The following is a 23,900-nucleotide window of genomic DNA, read 5'->3' as shown; positions in this document are numbered from 1 at the left end:
GTCTCCATATCAGTATCTTAGAAATTTTTCACAGACATGAAACCCCCAAAAGGAGTCTTCAGCCAATATTACAGTACAGACATGGGGGGGGGGCAGACAGGGACCACAGCTGCAGGAGAGCTGCCCTGCTTTGCCTAATTCATGCAGCTGATTAAAGAGCCAAGTTAGGTGGACCTTAATGCCTCTTGAAGGTATTGAATTTCCAGCTGGAAAAGGGCTTTAATTTCTTCTTCAAGATTAAGCCAACTGTACAGCATTTTATAAATCTATGATGCTTCTGCAAGAATTAACATTGCACTTTGCATGTCTTTTCAGGTTGCTCCATTCGTATCTTAACTCCACTTAAAAAGGTGTGGTAAATTTGCTCCCTACAGGAAAACTGACAATGTTCACTACATTAGTCTTTCCAATGTTTCACTAGCAAATCACACTGTAAACAGAAGTATCCGTAACATTTCATGAAACAATGAGGGTTTTCCAGTGCTTCATAGAAGTCTTAAGGGACTCTCTATTATGACTATTTAAATTTCAGAATAAGGCAACACTAAGAGCTGGGGCAGAACCTTAAAAGGGTAAACAGGTAGTGCATCAGTGTAAAACTGTAAGCATGACAACGTAACTTCCATTATTCATTTTTATCAACACGGTAATTTATACTGGCAAGTCTGTCAAACTCTCACATTCAAGCATAAACCAAATACATTATGTCTGAACAAACATTTTCTCAGAGACTTCCATTCTTAACTTTACAGGATCACATGTGCTGACCAATCTATTAAAACACTGGGTAAATTATTCCAGCTTTCAAATTATTTAAATTCCTTAAACCCTGCTTCGGACAAAAAACAAGGAATACTTATAACAGCATATTTTTAAGTTGTTTCATTGGAAATACAGGTCACCAATAATTTTACTTATCTGAAAAGTAAGATTCACCAATGACAAGGAATTTCCAACACATAGTGTTTTATCAAATATAATCTCTGATATTAAGATATAATGAGTTAGATGGCACATCTCCTCAGTAGACATATGGACTCAATTTTCAATTTGTACCTAAACAGAGCCAAATGACAAACTACTTTCTTCACACCCAAACACTCTTTTCAGATGATGAAAGGTCAAGAACATCTTCATACACTACTTGCAATTCCAGTTCTCCACCCAAAAGTTGAAAAAATGGATTTTCAAGTGTTTTGAAGTTTGTTTCCCCTATTTATTAATATTACACAATTCATATAACTTTTGAAACATGCAGTGACCGAAATACAAATACAGAATGCCTACCTTATCCACATTCATTCTTTTAAATGATGCCTGCAGAAGTTTGAAGTTGTGAATGTACTCATGCTCCAGCTTTGCTTGAAACTTTACTTTCTTCAAGCTAATGCACCCTGGGAACAACATGTCCATGAACTGGCAGTAAGCTGCTCCTATAACAAGAGAATGCATTGATGTTAATCCAGATGCACCCAGCTAAGACCAAATGGTGTTTCATGTCATTAGCAGAAAGCATGAGCAGAAAGCAACAGTGCTGAACAAGTCCCTGCTGTAATTCAGCCTAACACTATGCACCCAAGACCTTCTTATCTAATGTACCTTGAGCAGTGACATATTCAAGGAGTTCTTTTCCACTCAATCTGGATGCACGATGCACTGCTGTGCAGCATCCGAGGAATCACCACAACTAATGCAAAGTGAAATGGATGTTCTTGGAGTCCCTATACACAGTAGGACTGTCCATATAATGAAAAGATAATTATACAGTGAAAATGAAAATCTCTTAATAAGATTCCTTAATCCACAGTCTCCTGAATTCAAACAAGCCAGGATCATCTTTCTTCTGGCCCTTGTATCCAAATGCCAAGCAAGTCCAAGGCAATCATTTAAGATTAAATCCATGATTTAAAGAAAAAATTAATTGCAAGGCTCCAGCTTCTTAAAACATTTTAGTCAGTTCCCACCCCTCTGCAATGAACATCCTTACTAATTTTCATTTCCTGAGAAAAGCATTTAAATAAGCAGACTCTAGCATAGTCCACCCATAGCTTTAGTTCCCACTCAAACAGTAAGCTTCCTAAGTTCAGCTTTGAGAGCTCTCTGAACTTAGAGGGTAGGGGTGTGTGTGTAACCAATCCAGCACAAAGGAGGAAGTATATGGAAAAATTTCTAACCAGCATCCTGAGGAGAGCTAATAGAGACAGCATTTCTTGTATGCAGGGAGCTTCCTCCTACAGCATCATGCCATTGACATTTGCAAAGCCTTTACTGTTGACACACTCAAGTGTTTAGAAATAAAGGGTGAAAATGTTTCAGGAAATCAGAGGAAAAGCTATTTTCTTTCTTCTTCAGATGAGTTTTCCACAAAATGCTCTATACTTGGCAAAGATTCAGTGAGGTCCACAGAGGGCTGTAGAGGGTGCAGCCCCTGTGCTTGAGCATCAGGGCAGGGAAGTGATTGCCCGATTACCCCTGACACGTTCAATTTCACTTCCACAAAAAAGACTGTTGTGCTTTTTGTGCAGATCAGTTTTGACAAAGAAGTGTCCAGATCTCACCTAACAGTTCAGCCCAGTATCAGCAAAGATTTTTTATCACAAATATTTCTGAGTGTTCACAGAGAAACCAAATTAACAAAGCAGACACCTGGCTTGCCCAGTTTTACAGGACAGTCAACAATAACTTGAACTTTAAGTCATTTTTCTCCATGGGTATGCATATGTTTTGACAGGACCAATTTTATGCATGAGATAGTTCTCATTCTCTGCATCTAGTCAGCCATTATACGAAGGGTTACCGAGATTGTAACTTCCCAAAGAGAAGCAGAGTTTAAGAGTAAGGTCCAAAAATGCTCTCTAAAATACCAACACAAACTTTACTAAGGGACTTACCAAGATCCAAGATTTAGTGCTGAAAACCACTGCCATTTAAAAAAACTATCTGTTCACATTGCCTAGCTCTGTGGGGAAAATGGTTAATATAAAATCTCATTTTCCAAGGACACCTTGTGATTAGCTGTTTGCAATGGTCTTGATAGGATTAGGAATCAAAGTAAAATATTCCCTAAAGGAAAAGGAGCCTTCTGGCAAGTTACAAGCATCAGATGACAAATTTGCATTGTCTTAAAGAAAACTTTATAAACACAATTATTTATTCAAAACACATCCTTAGCAAGAGAACTTGTAAATACATGGCAATGGAAAAATTACATTGCAGTTAAAAGCATGGATACAGATAATGCATAGGTTGAGTACACTTATTATTGTTTAATTTAATGCAAAAAGATTTTTATGCAATCATTTAATGTTATAAATTGAATTTGTTCCTAACTGTCCTTTCATCCTCCCCATACCCCAATTCTAAGCTGTACTCTGATATCTAAGTAATTGCCTGCAGGCTCTAAAAATGCATTGCACAACCTTTCATCTAGATCCTTTTAGAAAACTAGAAGCCCAAAGTGTTCACATGAGATTTTTCTTCTGCTGCTGGTAATGCAAATTCCTTCTGCATGCCTTTAGATAGTCTCTCTCTAGTTAGGGTATTTCCTTGTGTTTCTCCCCGGACTGCTGGCAGTTGTTTCTGTGCCTTTGCCAGCCAGGAGGTGGTCCTGGGTCTGCACAACACTCGAGGGCAGAAAACACTGGACTGCATCCACATGGCAGCACGGACCTGTTCTCTGACACAACACTGGAGCGGCTGCAGGGCTGTCTCCCCAACAGGAGGATTTTATTACACTGGCAAATACAGTTCATTAAAATACTCCTTCCTGAAGAGCAGAGGCAACACACAAACATGGACTGAACTAAACACTGAACTACAAAGAGAGGAAATTCCTCCCGACTCCAAACAGCCAGAGACCTGCCTACTACAGGAATAGGAGAAAGTAAAAATATCATTACAGTCAACTGAGACTACCTGATTTTGGACATTGAGGTTATGTACGTATTTAATATTATATAGGGGTTTATTTATAATTTAAAATTTTACCCCCTAAAGCTTGTAGCTGTCAGATTACATTTAAATGGGAAACACCAGTGCAACAGAATGAGGACACTACTGTCTAGGCTGCCCACGGCTGAGATTTCCTGGAGGCAGCAGGAAGAGCCCTACTTAAGTGATGTGAGACTGCAGTGCCTTTATCTTACAGCCACAGCAGATCCATGTGGCCCTCTGCACATGGGACAGCACTTTAGACCTATCCAATGTACTGCACAATTGATGTCTCAATGCAGGGGCATGAGAAAGGAATCTTTTTAATGGAATACAAAGAAAATGACAGTAGGGATAAAGACATTATGGCTTGTGACATACCTCTTGCATAATTTACACAAACAAAATAATTTTTATGCTACTGTATTTTATTCAGTATTTAAAAACTCCCCTATGTTTTCTGGAGAAAAAAAAATTTAAAAGAAACCCCAACAATCCTCCCCCTCCAAAACCCAACCCGAAAGACCCCCAAACCTAAATCTTATCAAATGTGTACAGAGAAGTTGAAAACACACTACCAGAATAGCTCTTACAATAAATCTATCTCTCAGACCAAAAAACTTTTATATGCATAAACATGCACATACGCACACAAGAAGAAATAATTTGACATCTACTCAAATGAAAGATGAAAAGTACAGCTGGTGGCACTGCAGAAGAGGGATCGATGCTAAAAACCTCTAATCCTTTATTAGCTAACAAGCAATTTAGAATCGCTGGCTAAAAGTCCTTCTGTGTTTTGATCTGGAATATTGATGCAGCCATTAGCTACAGAAGATATTCACAGGCCTGACTCTGAAACAAGCCTGCAAACGTGGCTGTGCCGAAATCAGCCCCAGGAGTTGCTATTTTTAGCCCCATCAGTGAGCAGAAAGAGCCCAGCAGCATGAGGGCTTTGCAGGTGTTTCCCGGGCATCCCAGGCTTGGGGCAGGGCAGGCAGCAAGTGGAGGGAGGGCATTGCATCCACCAGGCTGGGCAACCAGCTGCCACAGGAGGGGAAGGGATGCCGGGGCAGGCTTCAGATACAAAAGAACAAACTCAGAACTGAAAAGGTGGTTATTTAAAGCTATTAAAATTCAAGAATTTTGCCACATGCAGTGGTAAAGCTAAAAATTACTACCAAATCTATAAAAGCTGAATGTCTTACAGCATTGTCAGAGTTGAAGATAATCTTTCACTAGCCCCTTGCAGTAAGCAATGCTGAACTAATTTTAGCTTTTGTCCTGTATGCTTCCTTCCCTGCTTCTGTTTCTTTCTGACACTGTCCATGCTGACTTAGTCTGCTGTGAAACATATGCACTCTGCATCATTAGAGATTTTCAGTTTTTCTCCTCTCCTTCACCATCTGGAGGCTGATGAATCCACAAATGCAAAGAAGTATTTTCTTGATTATCAGAAATACTTCTGCTCCTGACTATTTAAATCAAAAGGAAATTAAAGGAGGCAACAACGAAGACAAGAGAATCCTGTTTGCAACAAGTTTTTACCACTCAGTCAACTTCCTGGATTTCAGACTAGAGATCTGAAACCAAGATTAGACCCTCGGTTTTATTTAGCATTGATGTTTATATATTTAAATTAAAAGGAAAACTTTATCTGCAAACTAACTGCTTTTAATATACTATAGTTAGAATTTATTATGCTAATAAAATATTTAGTAGAAACACTATAAGCTCAGGTACTGCCAATATGAGTGTGCCCGACACAAATTAAGTCAATCCTCGACATCTAATGTCAAAAGACTCCCTCGTGGCTCCTCCCTGAATCCCTGCAGTGTGTGGGAGCAAAATCCCAGAAAACCATATAAAACCACACCAGCCAATATGGAAAACAAGGACCCATGAAAAGACAGGGCCTTTCTGGGGCAGGGGTGGGGCTGATTTCTTTTAATTCTGAAACCCAAACCACAGCAAATAGAGCCAAGTTCTACACTAGAAAATTGGTATACATGTTTAGTATTAATTTTGTTCTAAAATTGCATACAAATCAAGGTTAAACCTTTTAACCAGTCCCAGTTTGATTTTCACACACTCAGTTTTTGAAAAATTCCATTTGGGAAAAAGGCTGACTGTGCCTTTTTCTGTAACAAAATTCGTTTGTTTGCTTTAATGAAGTATTTTTCAGATAATACAAAAACACATATCCAGTCATGTTAGATACAAACTCCTTCAAACTATTCATTCTCTCCAAAGCTGCAACCACCTGATCATGCATTTGGGAAATACAGGATGATTTGCGTATGAATTAGTCATCAGTACTTCAGTTCACTATGGTTGCTAATGCTGATGGAAAGCTGCACACACCCCGTATTTCTGTTGCTGGGAGGACAACAACAATGAAAAAAGAGCAGTGACTTGCAAGGAGCACGTGTGACTTAATAGTTTTGATAAGAAAGGGAGAGAAAAACCCACAAGCGCCAGCAATCATTGGTTACAGTACAGCAGCACTTAGGGCTGGTCTTTTACCTCAGGCTTTCTAGGACTGCTTCCTTGGCAGTGATGTTTAGGTAAGCACACAGCAGTAGGTCTTCAACTTGGATATCGGAGTATAGATTTTCATTTAGATTTCAAGTATGGGTGTTCTGTTATGCCACTCAAAGGTTTTTTTAAAAACTGGGCAATGAAGCTGGTGAAGGGTCTGGAGAACAAGTCTTAGGAGAAGCAGCTGCTGGAGCTGGGGTTATTTAGCCTGGAGAAAATGAGGCTTGCGGGGGAACCTTCTCACCGTCTATAACTACCTGAAAGGAGGCTGTAGCCAGGTGGGGGTCAGTTTCTTCTCCCAAGCAACAAGCCATAGAACAAAAGCAAACAGCCTCAAGATGTGCCAGGGGAGGTTTAGATTGGGTATTAAAAAAAATTTCTTCACAGAAAGGGTTGTCAAGCATTGGAACAGGCTCCCCAGGGAAGCGGCAGAGTCACCATCCCTTGGATGTATTTAAAAGTCGTGTAGATGTGGCTCTTAGTCACATGGTTTAGTGGTGGACTTGGCAGTTGGACTCCATGATCTTTAAAGTTTTTCCAACATAAATCATTCTATGATTCCCTGTCTGTGAGCATAATACAGCCACATGTTTAAGAAACACAACACTTTATACTGAGTGCTCCACTGGAGAGACCACGGTCTTCAAATTCCTCTTCCTTTCCAGCAGCACCTATATATGACCTAGTATATAGGTAAACACCATTCCATTTCTCCAGTTAACACACACACACTCTCTGTGCCTTCACCCTTATTAAAAAAGTTTCAGCCCATTTCCCAGTGAGTGTTCAAGAATACATCAATTTACCACCTACTTAGTTGTAGAGAAACAAGCTTTTATGGGGCTGTGCATCACTGAAGCCACTCTGGCCTAGCTTCACCCTTCCCAGCAACAGTCCTAGGAGGCCACTTAAAAAGCCCTAGAACGGACACAGGTTAGAGTGCAGCCCTGCCCTCTTGCTCACAGCTGCAGGAGCACAGCTGCCTCGAAGAGGGCAGGGTGAGTGCTGGCATACAGATAGGAGCTCGCAAAAGCAGTGCTGTCCCCACAGGAAACAGTCTACAAGAACTGTGTACCTCCTACCAGCCTCACCAACAGCCCCTGAGATAACATGCACCTAAATGACATCTGCTTCCAAAAGTCCTGTTCCACACAGGTAGGGCATGCGTGTGATGTAATCCACAAAATCCCCATACCATCTTAAATAATGGATATTGGAGGTAGGTTTCCCCTGTGTTCACTTGTTTTCTCTTTTTCTTAAATATGTAAATCATCAAGCTGCTCATAAATTATACACAGCAGAGTTTTTAACACTTAAATTTTTGGCAATAATTTATTTTGGAATTCATTAATTTTTAAACAGGAAGATCAGAACAATTTCAGAAAACACAGTTCCCATTTAAGTTAAAATAGCTGTGTAATTCATCATGCCTAAAAAAAGTACCACAAAATCTAACAAGCTCTTTAAACCAGAGGGAAATCAAGCAACTGACTGCAAATGAGTGCTACTGAGTAATTAAATAATTATTTTTAAAAAGTAAAAACTTGTTCAAGTTCTATTTCTCCTGAATTTTTAATGAGTGACATTTAAAAAAAAAAATTATTGGCTGGGAATCTCATGATACTGCTTTGCAAGCTTCCTCAGAAAGTTTTGGAAATGGTTTAAATTCAATCATTAACATTCATTGTATCCCTCTAATCCTAAATATCATATGGAAGACATTAGAGAGTCATTGACACTGAGTATACTCTGTGTTGCATGACCTCAGGACAACATGCCAGTTCCTTGAAACATGCCTCGGTTACAGAGTGCAAATGGGATCAAGCCATGTTTTAATCATGTTCCCAAGTTGCGCTAGAGACCCAGCCTTTGCAAGGCTGCAAACGGGGAACAAACCAAAACCACCAACATGGAAACACACTTTGGCTTCTCAGGCACACTGGGCTGGAGAGGAGTGCTGGCAACAGGGTCCTGTAATGCAGATTATAGTAATTCGCATGTAGGAAGTTATGGGTTAATATAGGCATTGAGCAAAATACACCTTCTGAGACATGAAAACACAAATCCTATGCAGCCAACCCACAGAATAAACCGCGTTTGTGTGTATATTTACACGACTGACTTTCAAAAAAATAGTCCTGCTCACCATTTCTCTGTCTGGCCAATACCCTTCTTCTCCGGCCCCCTCAGTCCTGCCTCTCATATGGTGGAGAGAAGAGGAGCCGGCTCCCATGGAGCACTGCTCAGGAGGCAGCGTGCTTGGCACGCGCTCCCAGCTGCTGCCCAGAGGCTGAGGGGCTGGAGACACGATGGCTGCCTTGAAAACAGGCGCTGCCCTGCTGAGGGGCTGGTGTGCAGTACCCAGTCCCTGGAAGCAGAACACCATGGACACCCTCCACAAGCCAGGAACGACCCTCCTCCCTCACACAGCACCAGTCGCAAGGGACAACAGCCCACAGATGCTGCAGTGAAGCTCTCCCCCAAATCCCAAGCCAGAGAGGCAACACAGTCAAACAAAGAATGACATCTGCCCTACTGTCACACTGCCTGCTTTCCTACGACACCAGGGCGGCAGAGTGCCAACAAAATGTATGTATAAAGGGACTACATATTTCCACAGGAGGAGCACCAACTGAGATATGGCACCAGCAACAGCAGTCACCACATGAGAAACTCCCTGTGGCAACACCCAGGGCATCTGCCGAGAAAGCATCACAGTCTAAAATTTGAAAATGCCAAACCACATGCTTTCTTTATAATACAGCCATTTATTAAAAGCGAGGAAAAAACAACCCCGCATTCAATCCTTGATCCTTGCATACAAATCCTCAAAGACAGAAGGTCTGTATGCACTGGGGGCCAGACAATTTGCAAGTTTATAATTCTATTGAGAATTTTCAAATGCACAGAGTGGGGAGAGTCTGTATCTCCTTAATCTCATATGATCACAGAAGTATAGCTAAGACAAAAATTGTACCTTGCTCCAGGCCACATTTGCCTTTCTATCCATTTACCATTTCCTTGACGTTATACAGCTTGTACACATTGTGTTGTTTCTTTTTAATTCATATGCAAGCCCTCTAGCTCCTGCCTGACTCTTATTTTGAATATACTCTCATGTAACACTCTAACAGTCATGAAAAGCCCTGCAACACATATACTTGGTATTCCTTAGAGATGAAAAAACAGCCTTAGTAAAGAAAATTCAGTTACAAGCTGCTTAGTCAGAATTCTTTCTAAGAAGCCACCGTGTATTCCTTAAAAAAATAGCATGACTCCTAGGAAACAACTAGTGTCATACTTCATATGAAACTCCTATCCCCCAAACCTATGTGTTTTGCAGATGGGATCCTATGACATTACAACTTCTCCATTGTTCTCTATTATAATTCATTGATGTATCAAATTAAATGCCCTCTCTAATGCCAATCTAAAGGGAATGCACTATGCCTTCTATTAAAACCATGGTTTATAAATTTCATGCTCAGGTTAAACAACTTTGCAGGAAATCAAACCCAGAGTCCAAAAACTGACAATATGACGTGTCTAAAGCAAAGAGAATTGTATTGCTTTGAGATGCCCGGGGAGATTTTCCCTGTTTAGTTGTCAAAACTAAATTACCAGAGGAGCTGCAGACTAAATTTAGACTCTCTAGGGCTGCACCCATCCATAACCTGGCTTTCTTGGCACATCACTACCACAGCAGGCATTCAGAAAGCTCAGGGGACACTGCACTTTGCTCAGCCTACTTAGCAGAGACAAAAACCACATCTAAGACTCCCAAAGAATACAAATACTTTATGACTAAGCCAGTCTCTTCCTTTGCTGCTCCTCATCCTAGCAGCTCTGTTCCTGTAAGTGGAAATTGAGAAACAGGCTGGTATTGCTACAGCCTGTGTATCACCAAAGCTACTTCTCCACAGCAATGAGGAAAAGAAGGTCTGATTGCCTTTTCTGTCCTTGTAACTGCTGTCACATTAAGCTTCAGATATGCTCTGAATAAAGCCTTCAGTAAAGGCAGAATGTCACATTATTCCTTCTTGCTTAAGCTGTGAATGTCAAAAATTATTGCTAGGTGGGCTGCGGAATGTGAGCACCTGTGAGGTCTCACAGCCAGGTGCTGAACAGAAGCACATACCATATCTAGGTTGCCCTTACCTCCCAAAAGTAACTCCTTCAAGCTTTTAATTCAGATATAGCATCCCCCCCGCTTTCCCTCTCCCACTTCTTTGGCCCTGCATTTAGCTTTTTCTGGCATTTTGATAGCTCCTTATTAACAAAAATGAACAAGAACTGAATAGTCATAAAACAGCATGACTAATCTTAATGCTTTTTTTAAAAAAGAAGAAAATATCCATACAATTTTACAGTAGGTTATAAAACTTCAGTTACAGCAGTTCTGCAGATCCCTGTTAATGCTGTGAAATGCTTCATAGCTGTTAAGAGTTTCCCACATATTCCTTCCCTTTGAAGTCCCGGAGAAATGCTTGTATTTTATGGAAACGAACATTAATCTGCATGAAAGCTGCCAATGGTTCAAGGAACATCCGCCAAAGAATGCCAGAATGAATGAGTTAGACTGGCTGTTCTCAAACTGCAGTCCATACCATGCTTGCTGGTGCTCTGCCTGCTAGCTGGCTCATCATTTGTTCTACTGTTCCCTTAGTTTCTCTCTTGAAAGCTACACTAGAAATAGGCTAAATAAAATACACGTACATTAAATAAATTGCTTTGCATTTACACAGGGAACTATATGAAATGCAGAAAGATTCCCAAAGCTGCTTGTCCATCTGTCTTCAATCGCTACACACGGATGCCTTGCACATGAGAAATGCACTACACAGTCCCAAATGGACTTAATAGGAAGGACCTATTAAGACAAAGATTACTGTGCTCTAGTGTCTGCAATAATGTATCAGTGCTTTGATTCATCAGTTCAGAGAGTAAAGTCCTCCATAACACTAACACAGGAAGTACCATGCTAGAATGCTTCTTTAGATAAGGAACTACTACAGCCCCTTCTGGATTGCAATGCATATGAATGTAAAAACAGGAATGTGTAAGCATCAAGTTCGACTACCAAACCAAGGGGGGAAATTCAAATTAACAGCTTTCACCCCTAAAGACAAGAATGTAGAAGCATCAGGTAACAATAACAATCAACACCATCCAGGAAATTCTAAAGGAAGAAAAGATTTAATTTTATACAGAATGGAGTAAGAGCTGCAATGAGACAACCCTTTTTCAGTTCTTCCCTTGTGGCGTGTCCCAAAAACCTCACTGTAGGTCACAGAAAAAGTTGTGTAAGAAGCTGTGTGATGAAATGGGACAGTGGATTTGTGACAGCTCCCATGCTTTTCCCCTCCTTGCCCCACCCAGCTGAAGTCTCTCTATCTGATCTTCTTACATAACTTTAACTCATTTTATTCTGCTTAGTCAATATTTTCTTAGATCACTTCTCCCCTATTTTCAGAAAGGATTTTGGTGAAGTTTTTTATGTCTTAGTTGGTTTTTTGTTTGGGTGGGTTATTTTTGTAAGCCCACACACATTTAACTTGATTAAGAACTCACTTTAAAAGCTTCCTTTCAACTATTTATAAGCATTTAAATAGCTACACAGGAACAAGTCAATAACTTGTCTACTATGCTTCCTGTTTCAAACAATAGCAAACTTTGGGTATTTTGGGAGCAAATGTCTATTTTCTTCTATGTTTCTATCTCCTTCAGCGTGTGCACACATGTATCTATCTCTATCTATCTATAGCTACTCCCTGTGTGAATACTGTCCTTACTTACTCCAAAATAAAATACTTAGGCTAACTTCCCGACATGTAAATATAACAACAGCTAAAGACAACATTTCAAGTTAAAGTTTGGTAACAGCTAAAGAGATTATTTCCCAGGGTTGATGTCTTTAGTTGTTCAGTTTATATCATTTGCTTACATGCACCCTAACCTGCACTTTTTCAACCTCAATTTTACAGTCGTGCAAGGCTGCAAACATGCAACCCTACTTCTGCAGCTGAGACTTGGTTTTTTTTTAATTCTGAAGAATAGGCTACACAACTATCAACCTCAAAGGATTATCTATACCTTCCAGGGAATATCTCCAAGACAGAAAATTTACCTAGAACAGTAGGTAAAATAAAATATATGAATATAAGACCTCATTTATGCATTTCATCTGAACCATGAAACAGCTGAAATATGGTCATGTGGTTCCTCTTCCATGTACTTTGAGCACTGTCTTCAGAAGATAAGATAGTATCTTCATAAAATATTCCCAGCATGTTAGTTGAAGTAGCAATCTAAGTTAGATCTCCTCCACCACAAACATCTTCACATTTAAAAATCACAGTAGGAAATCAGAAAGAAATCATTCCCCAGGGGCATGTATATTCACAGTGAAACATCAGCCTTTTTCTGTGTCATTTCTAGCCATCATCTAGTTACAGACCCTGTTGTTTAACACTTGTCTTCTAGCTGCCACTCTGATTAACCAAAATGTCTGAAATATTCGAACTAATACCCTTTCTCCAGGGCTCATTACCAAATATACTTACAACAATAACTCAGTTAGATTTAAAGAGAAACAGGCAGATTTTGATGAAGTTCTGAAGCCCTCACAGCAGCTAAAGGCTCGTTTCCTCAAATCCATGTTTTTTCTTCAGTCACACCTGTGCTTTTCTCCTGCAAACATCAGCAGGGATTTGAGAAACCTCATCAGGAAGGAAAAGGAGCTGGAGAATTTTGTTCATCTGGGGTGCTGGTTCTCTATTTGTCTCTTTTTCAGTTATGTCCACTCTCCATTTGAAAAGATACCACCCCAGTGGCTTTAAAACACTAAAACTTATCAGTGTATTCTTTGCTTGCTTAGCCAACCTTTTTATTACTTCTATGTATCTCCTGCTACATTTGTCCCATTCACCTCTGCCTTTGTTATGCTTTCCCAAGGTACCTTATCTTCCCGTGATTAACACAAATGCAAAAATGCTTCCTGTGCACATACATTTGTCTCTTTTTTCAGAGCAACTGGTTTATGTCAAAGTTAAAAGTTATCTATTTTCAACAAATCAGACTTTTAAAGTGGTTTTAAAATAAACATTTGTAGAGCATACTGTGCTTTCTTACCTGAACAGAGTTGTTCAACTTTTGTGTAGTTTAAAGCTAATATATCATTAACCCATGCAATGATGTCATGTCTGCTCATAGTCTCCTGGGTTATAGAGGTAGAGTACACGTTGACCGCCATTCCCCAACTAGGAAAAAAAGAGAGACAAAAATATTTTTGACATTTTGGTAATTGTTTTCTGAATACAGTGAATATATGCTTCATGCTCAAAACAGGGAAAGAAAAGGTGCAACACTCACAACCCTCTCTTATCTGTTGAAAAAGGAGGCTTAATTTTTATTCTTTGATGATACGTAACCTCCTCAATGTCCTCTTGGAATCTATGAACATATTTCTCTGGCTGTCACTGTGACCTTAAAGAACATACAAACCTATGGTACTCTGCTTCATGCCAATAAGGTAGAAAAAAAACCCAGAATCAGACATAGCCAAAAGATACATAGAGAGGATCAGAGACCAAAGATTTTGTTACATTGTGCTGCACCAATACAGTGATCTGACATCTGTCATTTTTTTGCCACTGCAGGATGATCAGGCTCCCTAAATCAACATTTAATTTTAGGTAACTTCTAAATGATGATGTAGCTGTTCTACTTACTGAAATACTGATTTCTTACTGGGACAGAGCCTTTTTGGATCATTTATTCAGTTCCTAACAGTCACAGAGTGAATATCAGACAATCTCTGTTATCAATTTACCAACCTCTATCGTGAAAGTAACTGAGATTTGCACCCCCAACTGTCCAGTTGGAAAGCTGCCTTGGAGCCTGATTCTTCTAAAACATTAGGAGCATTTCTTCTCAGCTTAAACCCATTTGTTCTTCTGCCAACATTTTCCTCCAGCCCTAATGGCTTTTTCTTCCCCAGAGCAGATTTCCTAACGCGTTAGGGACAGCACTCAGTGTCTGTTCCAATGCCCAGGTAGTCTAGATCAAACAAATCAATGTGAGCTCTTATATCAAGTTAGACATTCAGTGACTGATCATGCCAGCAGTCCTCTTTGAACAGACAGTTTCAAACACTGTTCAGACAACATTTCACTGAGACCTTGGTAAATGCCACTCTGTCCCTAGTTTTCACAGCTACATCACCTCAGATAGATTCTTCTAGCTAGTAAAGGTCCCTTCCTGGAAGTCAGTAACTCATACTAGCATTTATCATGTTCCCAGGTACATAGACTAGGAACACGTACTAATGAACTTTGCTTCCAGTTATCCTACCCGAGTCCCATCTTTCTGTTGCAAGATGTTGCAAAGAGGAAAGATGAGCACACTCAAGTTTATCTCATCAGTAGTTTCAAAGAGCAGAATCGAGTTCATGAAGAGAGTAAGTAATGTTCCCATGAGTAATGGACTTCAGAAAGTCCACCAGAAGCAATCCAAGTATGAGGTGTCTCAGAAACGACCAAAGAGTCAAAGCTGAACGATTATTCTTGGAAAGAATAATATGCTTGGTTTGCTGGGGACTGCACACCTTTGTCTCTAGTGGCACCCTGTAGCTAACACTTATCTGTCTAACTTTGGTGCCAGTCCTGCCATCTCAGCTTTGGACCTCAACTTTCTCAGTCAATGCAAGGGAGCAGGATCTCCTCTGTAGGATCCAAAGTCTGTGTGGACTACTTCCATTGAGAATTTGCAGAGATGTAACCCTTTGAAGCCCGACAGACAATTCTGCAGGGAACACAAAGACTGCAGATTAACTCCACCCACAGTTAGGCATGCTAACTAGGTGGGGCAACCTAGGTGATATGTGTGGAAAAACCCACCAGCACAAATCTTGATTTGGTAACATATGAGTGTATAAGCACACAACACAGAGAATAAGTTTAAATACAAGATTACAAAGTTCATAATACAGGTCACTTTCTAGGAAGCAAATCTCACAAACAGAAGGTTGTTGAAGTTGTTCCCACCTGCTGACATTAAGATGCAAGACATAAAATCCACAAATTCTCTTTATGGGGAATTAAAAAAAAAAAAAGAGAGAGAAAATAGGGTTGAAAAATTCATGCTCCAGTAGTCACACAACCACTGCCAGAAATTCATTCGGAACCAGGCTGCCTCCCTACCCACTTTTGTACAGGCAGCTCTGGAGCACAGAAAAAACCAGCCTGTGACAGCTCAGTCTGCTCTGCTCTTCCTGTGGGCTCGCATGCAGCACAGCCAGTTGTGTGAACACAGCCCTGTATTCACTGTAAGAGTTAGCAAAGGTCGCTTTCTTGGCATGCACTAAGTGCTTGGATTGAACCAAGTGCTAGGAACAAAGTTTTAGAAACAGGGAGTGCCCTTTTACTCTTAAAACTACACCATAATGGCTAAGCATAAAAGCTTAGCTTCAATATCAGGACGGAAGGCAGTGAGCAGGCAAACAACACCTTTGGTACCAATGGCATCTGAAGTTTGAAACACATCATTTTTACTTTATTATTTCAGCCTTTTTATATAGATGAGAAACTAATAGAAGGATACCACCACTGTCACTATTAAACTAACACGTTAGATATTGTCTGTAAAATCAGTTGAAATAACAGCTTAATAATGAATTTAACATTCACTTAGAATTAAGAATAGTGAGCTTAATAATAAACCAACAGTTCAATGCAGAAGAGTCCACTGAATTCTAAAGCAACTAAAGATATTTAGATGATAACATTTGAAATAAAGTTACTCGGATATGTAATTGTCCCTACTTCAAGAAAATTTTAATTGGCCTCTGAGGTCAGGCAGAGCTCAGAACAACCATCAGCTACCACTAGTGAAAAGGGAAAGTTAACTTTGTTAAAAAGATCAAGAAAATACACACACACAGAAAGGAAGCAGAACTTCCCTCATCATCTTTTTCCACAAAGAACTGCAGAGAGAAATATCCATCTTTCTGCAACCCACAGGGGAGCAAACAACTTCCTCTGCTGCAGTGCACGGGGTGGGGAACTCCACTGCAGGAAACTGTGAGTAAATGAATAACCTTGAGTTTTACAATGCTACCCTGAAGGATAATACAACTTATGCTGCATCTGTAAATGAGTTATTATGGTCTATGGGTCAAACAAAAGTTCAGACTATTTATTAGAGACAAGTTCAAACTATCTGTTAGACACAACGGCTTCAGATTTGTACACAAGAATGCACAAGGGTGTATGAGTACAACTGTAAACAAAGTCAAGCAAAATTAATCAGAATTTCTGTTAAAAAACTCAGTAACATGCCACTGCCATTCATTCTTAAGTGTTTTGTTGACATACATGTGAATATTCCACAGCTGCCTCTCTTGAAGGAGTTCACTCTGTCTTTGCATCTCTTGCTCCCCATCCTCCTACTGGTTACGTCCTAAATAAACTCAGCTGGGAAAGGTTTCTTTTACAGTAAGCATGTTCTAATTTGGTGCTCAGATACACACATATCCTGTTTGCCACACAGAGAGACCTTGAACAAAACAAAAAAGAAGGAAAAAAAAGGAACAAGCAGGTGTAGGTAGCACAGCTACCACGCTCAGCAACAGTCAAGAACCTCTGTGCTCAACATCTACAGCTGGGCTGGGGTTTTCTGCAGGACTTAGTTCCCCAAGTGCTGAAGTACTTTGAAAAATGTGATCCGTCTTCAAAACACATTAATAAACACGAGTAAGGCAATGCAAGAGAACAGCTGGACAGGTGAAGACACACAGGCCATACTTGGAACAGCCAAGTAGCTAATAACTTGATTTTATGTCCTAACATATTGCTTCTTTCCAATAACATTATTTACATTTTCAACTTCTAGGCTTTCACTTGTTTAGATTGAAGGCTCTGAATCATAGGATTGCAATGAAGCTTACACAAGCCTGAAAACCAGTATCTACCTGGATTCCATAGAGGTGCCTGGTGGTGCTATAGTAACTGAAAGCAGACTGAAGATAGCACATCATACCTCCCACTTCAGAGGGCACAGGGGGAGATTAAAAACCTCTGGCTGTTACAGCACTGCCTAACCACAAAGGACTCTCCCTTGTGTACTTCAAGCCCTAGGAAAGTTTTCATATATTAGTCTAGGCCATTTCAGAAAAACACTTTACACATGCACAACTACACACCACAGACATGAGTTCAGAGGATTAGACAGGTGCTGAAAATCCTGTACATGCTTAAGCAGTTTCCCCAGCTAGAAATACACTGGCTCAGCACATCTGACGGTAAACATTACACCCAAAAGCCTACTGATTTTTTAAGGCATTATATTGAGATATTGGGTATTTTCCACTGCTCTTGCTACAGATAACTGCAGCTGTTACAAGGTGCTATCCAGCTGTTCCTAAGGACAGTTTTGCAAGAAGCACATTTACTTTATTTTTCCAGGGATAAACTAACGGTTGTTGACAGCAGAAGCTGTATCACAACAAACCAGTAATAATGACAAGCCCAGAAGGATTACAGCAAGGAAACTATTTGTAGTGTAAGAACTTGCCATCACCTCTGAACCCACAAGGCCTTCACATTTTTGCAGAATAGGCAAGGTTGGAAGGGACCACTGAAGGTCATCCAGTCCAACCTCCCTGCTCAAGCAGGGCCACCCACACCAGACTGTGTCCAGATGGTTGTTTTTGATTCTCTCTAGAGAAGGAGACTCTGCAACCTCTCTGGGGAACCCGCTCCAGTGCTCAGTCACCCTCATAGTGAAGAATTTCTTCCTCATGTTCAGGTGGAACATCCTGTGTTCCAGTTTCTGCCTGTTGCCTCTCATTTAGTACAAATAGACATATTTGTACTAAATAGTAGTACAAAGAGACAAGTAGATACTAAGTTTTTTAATGCAGTGGAAAGTCTGTGTGACAGTACAGAGGAGCCTCCTGGAAGCTGACACCTGATAAGATACTGCCAGTAAAACAAAAGATCTCACACCAAAAATTACTAAAGCAGAAGATAACAGCAGAAAGGCTAAGATCAAGCAGAGTGAGACTGCTGCAGCTGCTGGTGAAAAGGCTTTGTAGATTAAAGCTACTGCAAAAACAAAAAAATCCCCCCAGGAGAAACCTGCGATATTCAGTAGCTAAATCCCTGTACAAAGAAAAGTCATCCTTTTATATCATCCTGAAATGACAACTGATTTGCAGCTGGACCTTGCCTGTTTCTTTAACACTCACTGCACACAGCCTTAGCCACAGTCATTAGAGGCCAGTTATGCTCGAGGTTGTCTTTACTGAAAGGAGTCCTGCAGACAGAAAAGCAACACAAAAAGCTCCTATGCAGTGCTGACAACACTGTTCATACTCTCCCTTTTGACTTATGCTGTACTTCTGCAGCAAATACCATGGCATCAGTGTTGCAACTGCAGTGGTATTTGTAGCAAGCAACATAAAGGCTCTATCTAGCCAGAAACTAAATCAGATACAAGATTAATCACAATGAGGCATTGCCATGGGAAAAAAAAAAGAATAAAAGAATCCTGTGATTATAACACTGTGAGAAATTAATGTTTTAAAATGCTGAATGTCAAATCTCTTTTGCACTGTTCCCATGTTACTAAATAGCCCTGAAATGTTAAAATTATTTTTATTATCTGTGTATCTCACCAACTTCTGAATGCAATTTTACATTTATCACATGGATCTAACTTGACCTAAAATGATTTGTGAAGTACTCTACAGAGTCTAGACGAAACGGAGGCAATCCATGTACATTTTATGGCTTGAATATTGCAGGATTATCATTTAACACAGCCAACAGCATATTTTTTATTGTTCTCATTGCACTTCCCTGTTTAAATGAAAGTGAAATGAGAGTAATAGAGATGTACTTGGACTGGATTAGGGAATTTTCTCTTTTGAATTAGAGGCTTCTGGCCAATGCTGGGATGTTCTGACCTACATAAATGTTTATGACAGGTCTAAAGGACTGGTTTAGACCCAAATCTGAGTATCTTTTCTAAAGACTCCTGGCAATTCTGGTTAATGCTACATGTGACTTTAGAAAACCTAACACCCCCCAAAAAGCTTATTATCTAAGGCAGAAAAATACTAGTTCTTTTTCAGACATTCAGTTCCCTCAAATGTGGAAAACACAACCAGAAGTATTCAAATAATATACACAACTTGAGCCAAAACCTCTGATATAACTAATAACTAGCAATAACTAGCCTAATAACTAGCACTGCATTACACTGTCTACTGCATAGCTTTTAGAAATAGTTAGAAATTTATTCCCTAACCAGTTATGAAATTGGGGTAGTTCACAAAAATGAAAATAACAGTTTCAAATTCCAAGACAATTATTTAGTGTTTCAAAGATTTCAGGGCACCTAAAGGTCCACCTGAGGAGGAGAAGCCACGTTCACTGACTCACTTGCATCTGCCAGTCGTATTCGCATATCGTAAGCAAGACTTTATTTCTCCAACTACGTTCTCACTCCTGCTGCCACTGAGACTGTACACCAATGTCATATCTCTACAGTAACACAATTCCTTTTTTTTTTCAGGCTTCACCTTTGCCTTCAAAAGTACAATGCAACATTAACACCTAACTACAAAATATCTTCATTTTGGGTGAAGATATTTGCATGCTCTGAAAGGTTCCTGATCAATTTATATGAGGAAACAAATCCTAATTTAAAAAAAAAAAAAAAAAAGCATTCTTGACAAAGGACAGAGGTTCAAGAAAGGCAGACATCAATAGCTTACACAAAATGGAAGCAATTCAGAGCCTCTGGCCACCACCATTTCCACATAGGTATATTCACTGCAGCAAGAAATGAACCACAGCAGTGCACAGCACCCTCAAACCACACCTTAGAGCAATTCAACAAAGTTGTAGTAATGTTTTGTGTTGAACAGACAGGCACTAGTTAACATGGGGTAAGGACACACACATTTCAGTATAAAAAGAATGTTACTACAAATTAAGAAGGCATTTTATTAATGATGAACAACAAGAAACCTTTGAAGTAGGCTGAATGAGAGGAACCTAACACTGGCAAGGCTGCAATGCTAAAAAACTTCACTGCTTTTACTTACAGTTATTACCCTCCCCCTGCCAAGGCTTTCAACTCTAAGATCTTAAGCTTGAATTGCTGCTCTGATGCCCTGAAGGAAGACATTCAACGTGTCAAATTTTCACAATAGACACTGGCAACTAGTCTACCTTTCACAATAGACAAGGGGATTGTGAAGGGGGAAAAAAAAAAGTTGATTCAAAGGAAAATAATTCTCAGACTTATAATTCTCAAGTCAATTAAAAACACCTACATTTTAGAAAACAGAAGATGCCTATGACCATTTTGTAAAGAGAAAACCTCTAGAAAGCTGATGAATAAACCAACATTTAATCTTCTGTTAAACAAAGTGTCAATTCACTCAGACACAAACAGGAACTTCAATTCCCCCTTTTTTTTTTTTTTTTTTTTTTTTTCCGTTAGGGATAACAACAGATTACCAAGCAAACACGGAGACATTGCTGAAGGATTTCCAAGGGATTAAAAATGTGCCATAAAGCAAGGTAACATCAGTGCTGAGCACTGAAGAAAGGATGCCTAGAGAGGCAGCCCATGTAAGCAAACCTCAGTTCCTAGCTCAAGTTCTGCAAATAACAGGGGAACCTCCTATTATTTTGCTCCCACGAGTTGATGGATGAGTAGTTTCACTTTCAGAGAGGAGATTTCCAAGTTCTTTAGCAAATGCAGATCTACTGGAAAATGAAAACGGCAGTGGAGGAGAGCTTGTCCCCAAATCCACTGACCCCACACGAGCGCAGCCTGTGAACTTCCAGGCAAAACATCGTGGACACAGGCACCCCCCACCTGCGTCTACACCAAGGAATACCTGCCCGTGATTAGGAAGGGACAAGCACAGCCAGAAACCCGGATTGAGAAAGGCCAGCAGAGCTGGGCAGGGGGCTGCAGGGCACCGAGGCACTGTGTCAGAGGCAGAACGCAGCAGGACAGCAGCCACGCTGCAGCCCAGCGACAGCTCTGCCAGCCCGGCTGCTCCCGGCTCCTGCCATTTCCGCCTTTTAAGTCCAGAAAACGCTGCGGGCAGGCTTGGGAGTTTCAGCAGGGATGAGATCCAACTAGAGACAGATGAAGTCACCAAATGAATTTAGTTTTAACCTATCCGGGGTTGCGCTGCCCCCCTCCTCCTCTCCGGCATGTATACATTCCGAGGTGAAAGGCTAAAGTAACACGCTGATTTACTCCAAGCATAACCTAATGGCAAATGAGATTTTGTAATACTATACAGCCCTCCTGACGGGGGGGCCTGAGCAGCCTCCAAGTGCCTCACAACCCCGCAGAGCCAGGCAAGAGAGGCAGTGACTCAGCAGGAGACAGGCACAGAGCATCCATGGGTTTCAGAAGAGGACAAGTCTGGGTAGAAGGGAAAACAGGAGGATAGAGCTGCCGTTTCCTAACAAAGAGATTGCAGTACACTTAAAATACCCTGGCTGTCCAAGGCAGGCGAAGCTAAGGAGGAGAGCACTCCCATGGGAAACCTCTTGCACTAGCTAAGGAGGGACTACAATGCAGCTTTCCCACTCACAAATGATGCACTATGGGATGGAGCACAAGGACTTTGTCATGCATCAACTCTTCTCTCTCCTACATCAAAAACAAGTGTAGATACACACTGATTTATGCATTCCAACATTTATTCTAACCTTAATATACATATATGTTAGAATCACAGGACATAATGTGTTGGGAGGTGCCCACCAAGGATCATCAAGTCCAACTCTCTGTTCCTGCAGAGAACAAGGCCCTTTTTAAGTGGCTTTCTAAGGCCACCTTCACTTTGACTGTTCCTGGAGTGGTACCAAGTAAGGGTCAAGAAACAGCACAGCAACCACTCACGCAAGCATCCCAGGACCCATGGGCAAAGGTGCCAGAGCACAGCCTGCACGACAGAGCTGCTGAGATACCAGCCAGGCAGCCAGCCCCACTCCACCCCTGAACAAGTCATCCTGGCAGGAAGGTGATGGCACTGATCAGGGGTATAAGGCAACATTTATTTTAAGCCCTGAAGTTGTAAACAAGCATGTGACAACAGATGAAGCAACAGGCAACCATGCTAGCTGCTTTCACTGGTGCATCACTCTCTAAAACACGGCTGCATATTTTTGCAACAAAAGTATTAAGCTTTAGTACGGTTGCCCAGGGTTCCCAGTGCTATCACAGCTCTGCTACCATTTGGGGAAAAGGAAAAGCACCAGGCTTTCTGCTGGGAATGCAGGACCATGCTCCAGACAACATCTGTGATGATAACCAGCTGAAAGTCCCCTGCAGCACTGCCTCTGCAGACCACTGCACCAACACACTGCAGAGCTTTTTACTACGCTCTGAGGCCAACCTCTCTCCCTCTTCTCTCTCAACCACTGGTGAAAGCTAGACTCAAAATGATCATGATAATAATAATAAATCTTGGAGTTCTGACATTTCCAGTGTTGTTGATATAGGCACAAATAAATATTCCTGTCTTTGGCTTATTACAAACTCCCTACAAACCATTTTTAATATTATCCAGACTTCAAGTGTTAAGACTACCAGCCACAGCACTTTATTTTGGGTTTGGATACCAAAGTAATTTGATCTCTTCTCTTGTTCTCATGAGTTAATACCATAACAGACAAAGAAGCACTCTTAAATTATTCTGGTGCTCAACATACTACCAGTAAATCACAGATCTTAAGAAGTAATCCTACCAAGTACTATCTAGAACAGGGCTGAACTTCCAAGTGCAATTGCTTAACTGCTGAATTAATTTTGGAGCAACTAAAACTAGAATTCACTAATCCTTCATGAAGTAAATTGCCCTGTAGGAACATTCTAGCTCAACCATCTGTGATTTATGTAACATATTATTCTTGCTGTGTGCCAGTAACCACAGACTGATTTTACCATTGTTGCAGTACCAACACAATTGGTGAGTCTACCAGCATCATCTAAAGCTTCCCCAAAACCTTTTTTTTCAACAATGTTGGTCTTTGAAGGTCTGTGAAACTGGCATTTTCAGACAGATTTTAACTTTTAGCATCTTCTGCCTGTCTAAAGGGGGAAATCCCCAAAGCTTTGTTTTCTAAATAATGTTCTTTAGATGGTGCTCACTGCTTTGATGTAACTGTGATTGTAGAAACTGAATTAGCTACAACAGTCTTTATCTACAAGCCCCAGTAAAGCCGTGCACCTTAAGCTAAGAGAAGCATAGATGTACTGTTTAATAGGATTTGGCCTCCTTTCATGGAATATCTTGAGGTCAATTCCTAACGTGTATTGCTTCCAGCTGGAAAACAGTGACATTACCAAGTGCAACTCTCACAATAAACAAGGAAGAAAAAAGTTTA

At 40.5% G+C, this 23,900-nt stretch overlaps 1 protein-coding gene across 5 annotated transcripts in view; it reads right to left on the bottom strand.

Annotated features, from left to right (window-relative positions):
- Positions 1 to 23,900, bottom strand: part of MAPRE2 (microtubule associated protein RP/EB family member 2) — a 98,740-nt gene that overhangs the window by 23,807 nt on the left and 51,033 nt on the right. For 4 of the 5 annotated variants that reach the window (XM_069004709.1, XM_069004704.1, XM_069004707.1 and 1 more), the window contains 2 exons: positions 13,603 to 13,730; positions 1,288 to 1,433 (listed from right to left, as the gene is read on the bottom strand). In XM_069004709.1, the coding sequence (XP_068860810.1) occupies positions 1,288 to 1,433; positions 13,603 to 13,723 (267 nt within the window). In that variant the 5' untranslated portion in view covers positions 13,724 to 13,730. The remainder of the gene's footprint in view (positions 1 to 1,287; positions 1,434 to 13,602; positions 13,731 to 23,900) is intronic. The other variant, XM_069004708.1, reaches the window with a different exon arrangement.

The sequence above is a fragment of the Aphelocoma coerulescens genome, chromosome 2 (assembly GCF_041296385.1).
Source record: "Aphelocoma coerulescens isolate FSJ_1873_10779 chromosome 2, UR_Acoe_1.0, whole genome shotgun sequence".
NCBI classification, from domain to species: domain Eukaryota; kingdom Metazoa; phylum Chordata; class Aves; order Passeriformes; family Corvidae; genus Aphelocoma; species Aphelocoma coerulescens.
Note: the sequence above shows the minus strand (reverse complement) of the source record. Positions and strands in the feature narration are given on the sequence as shown.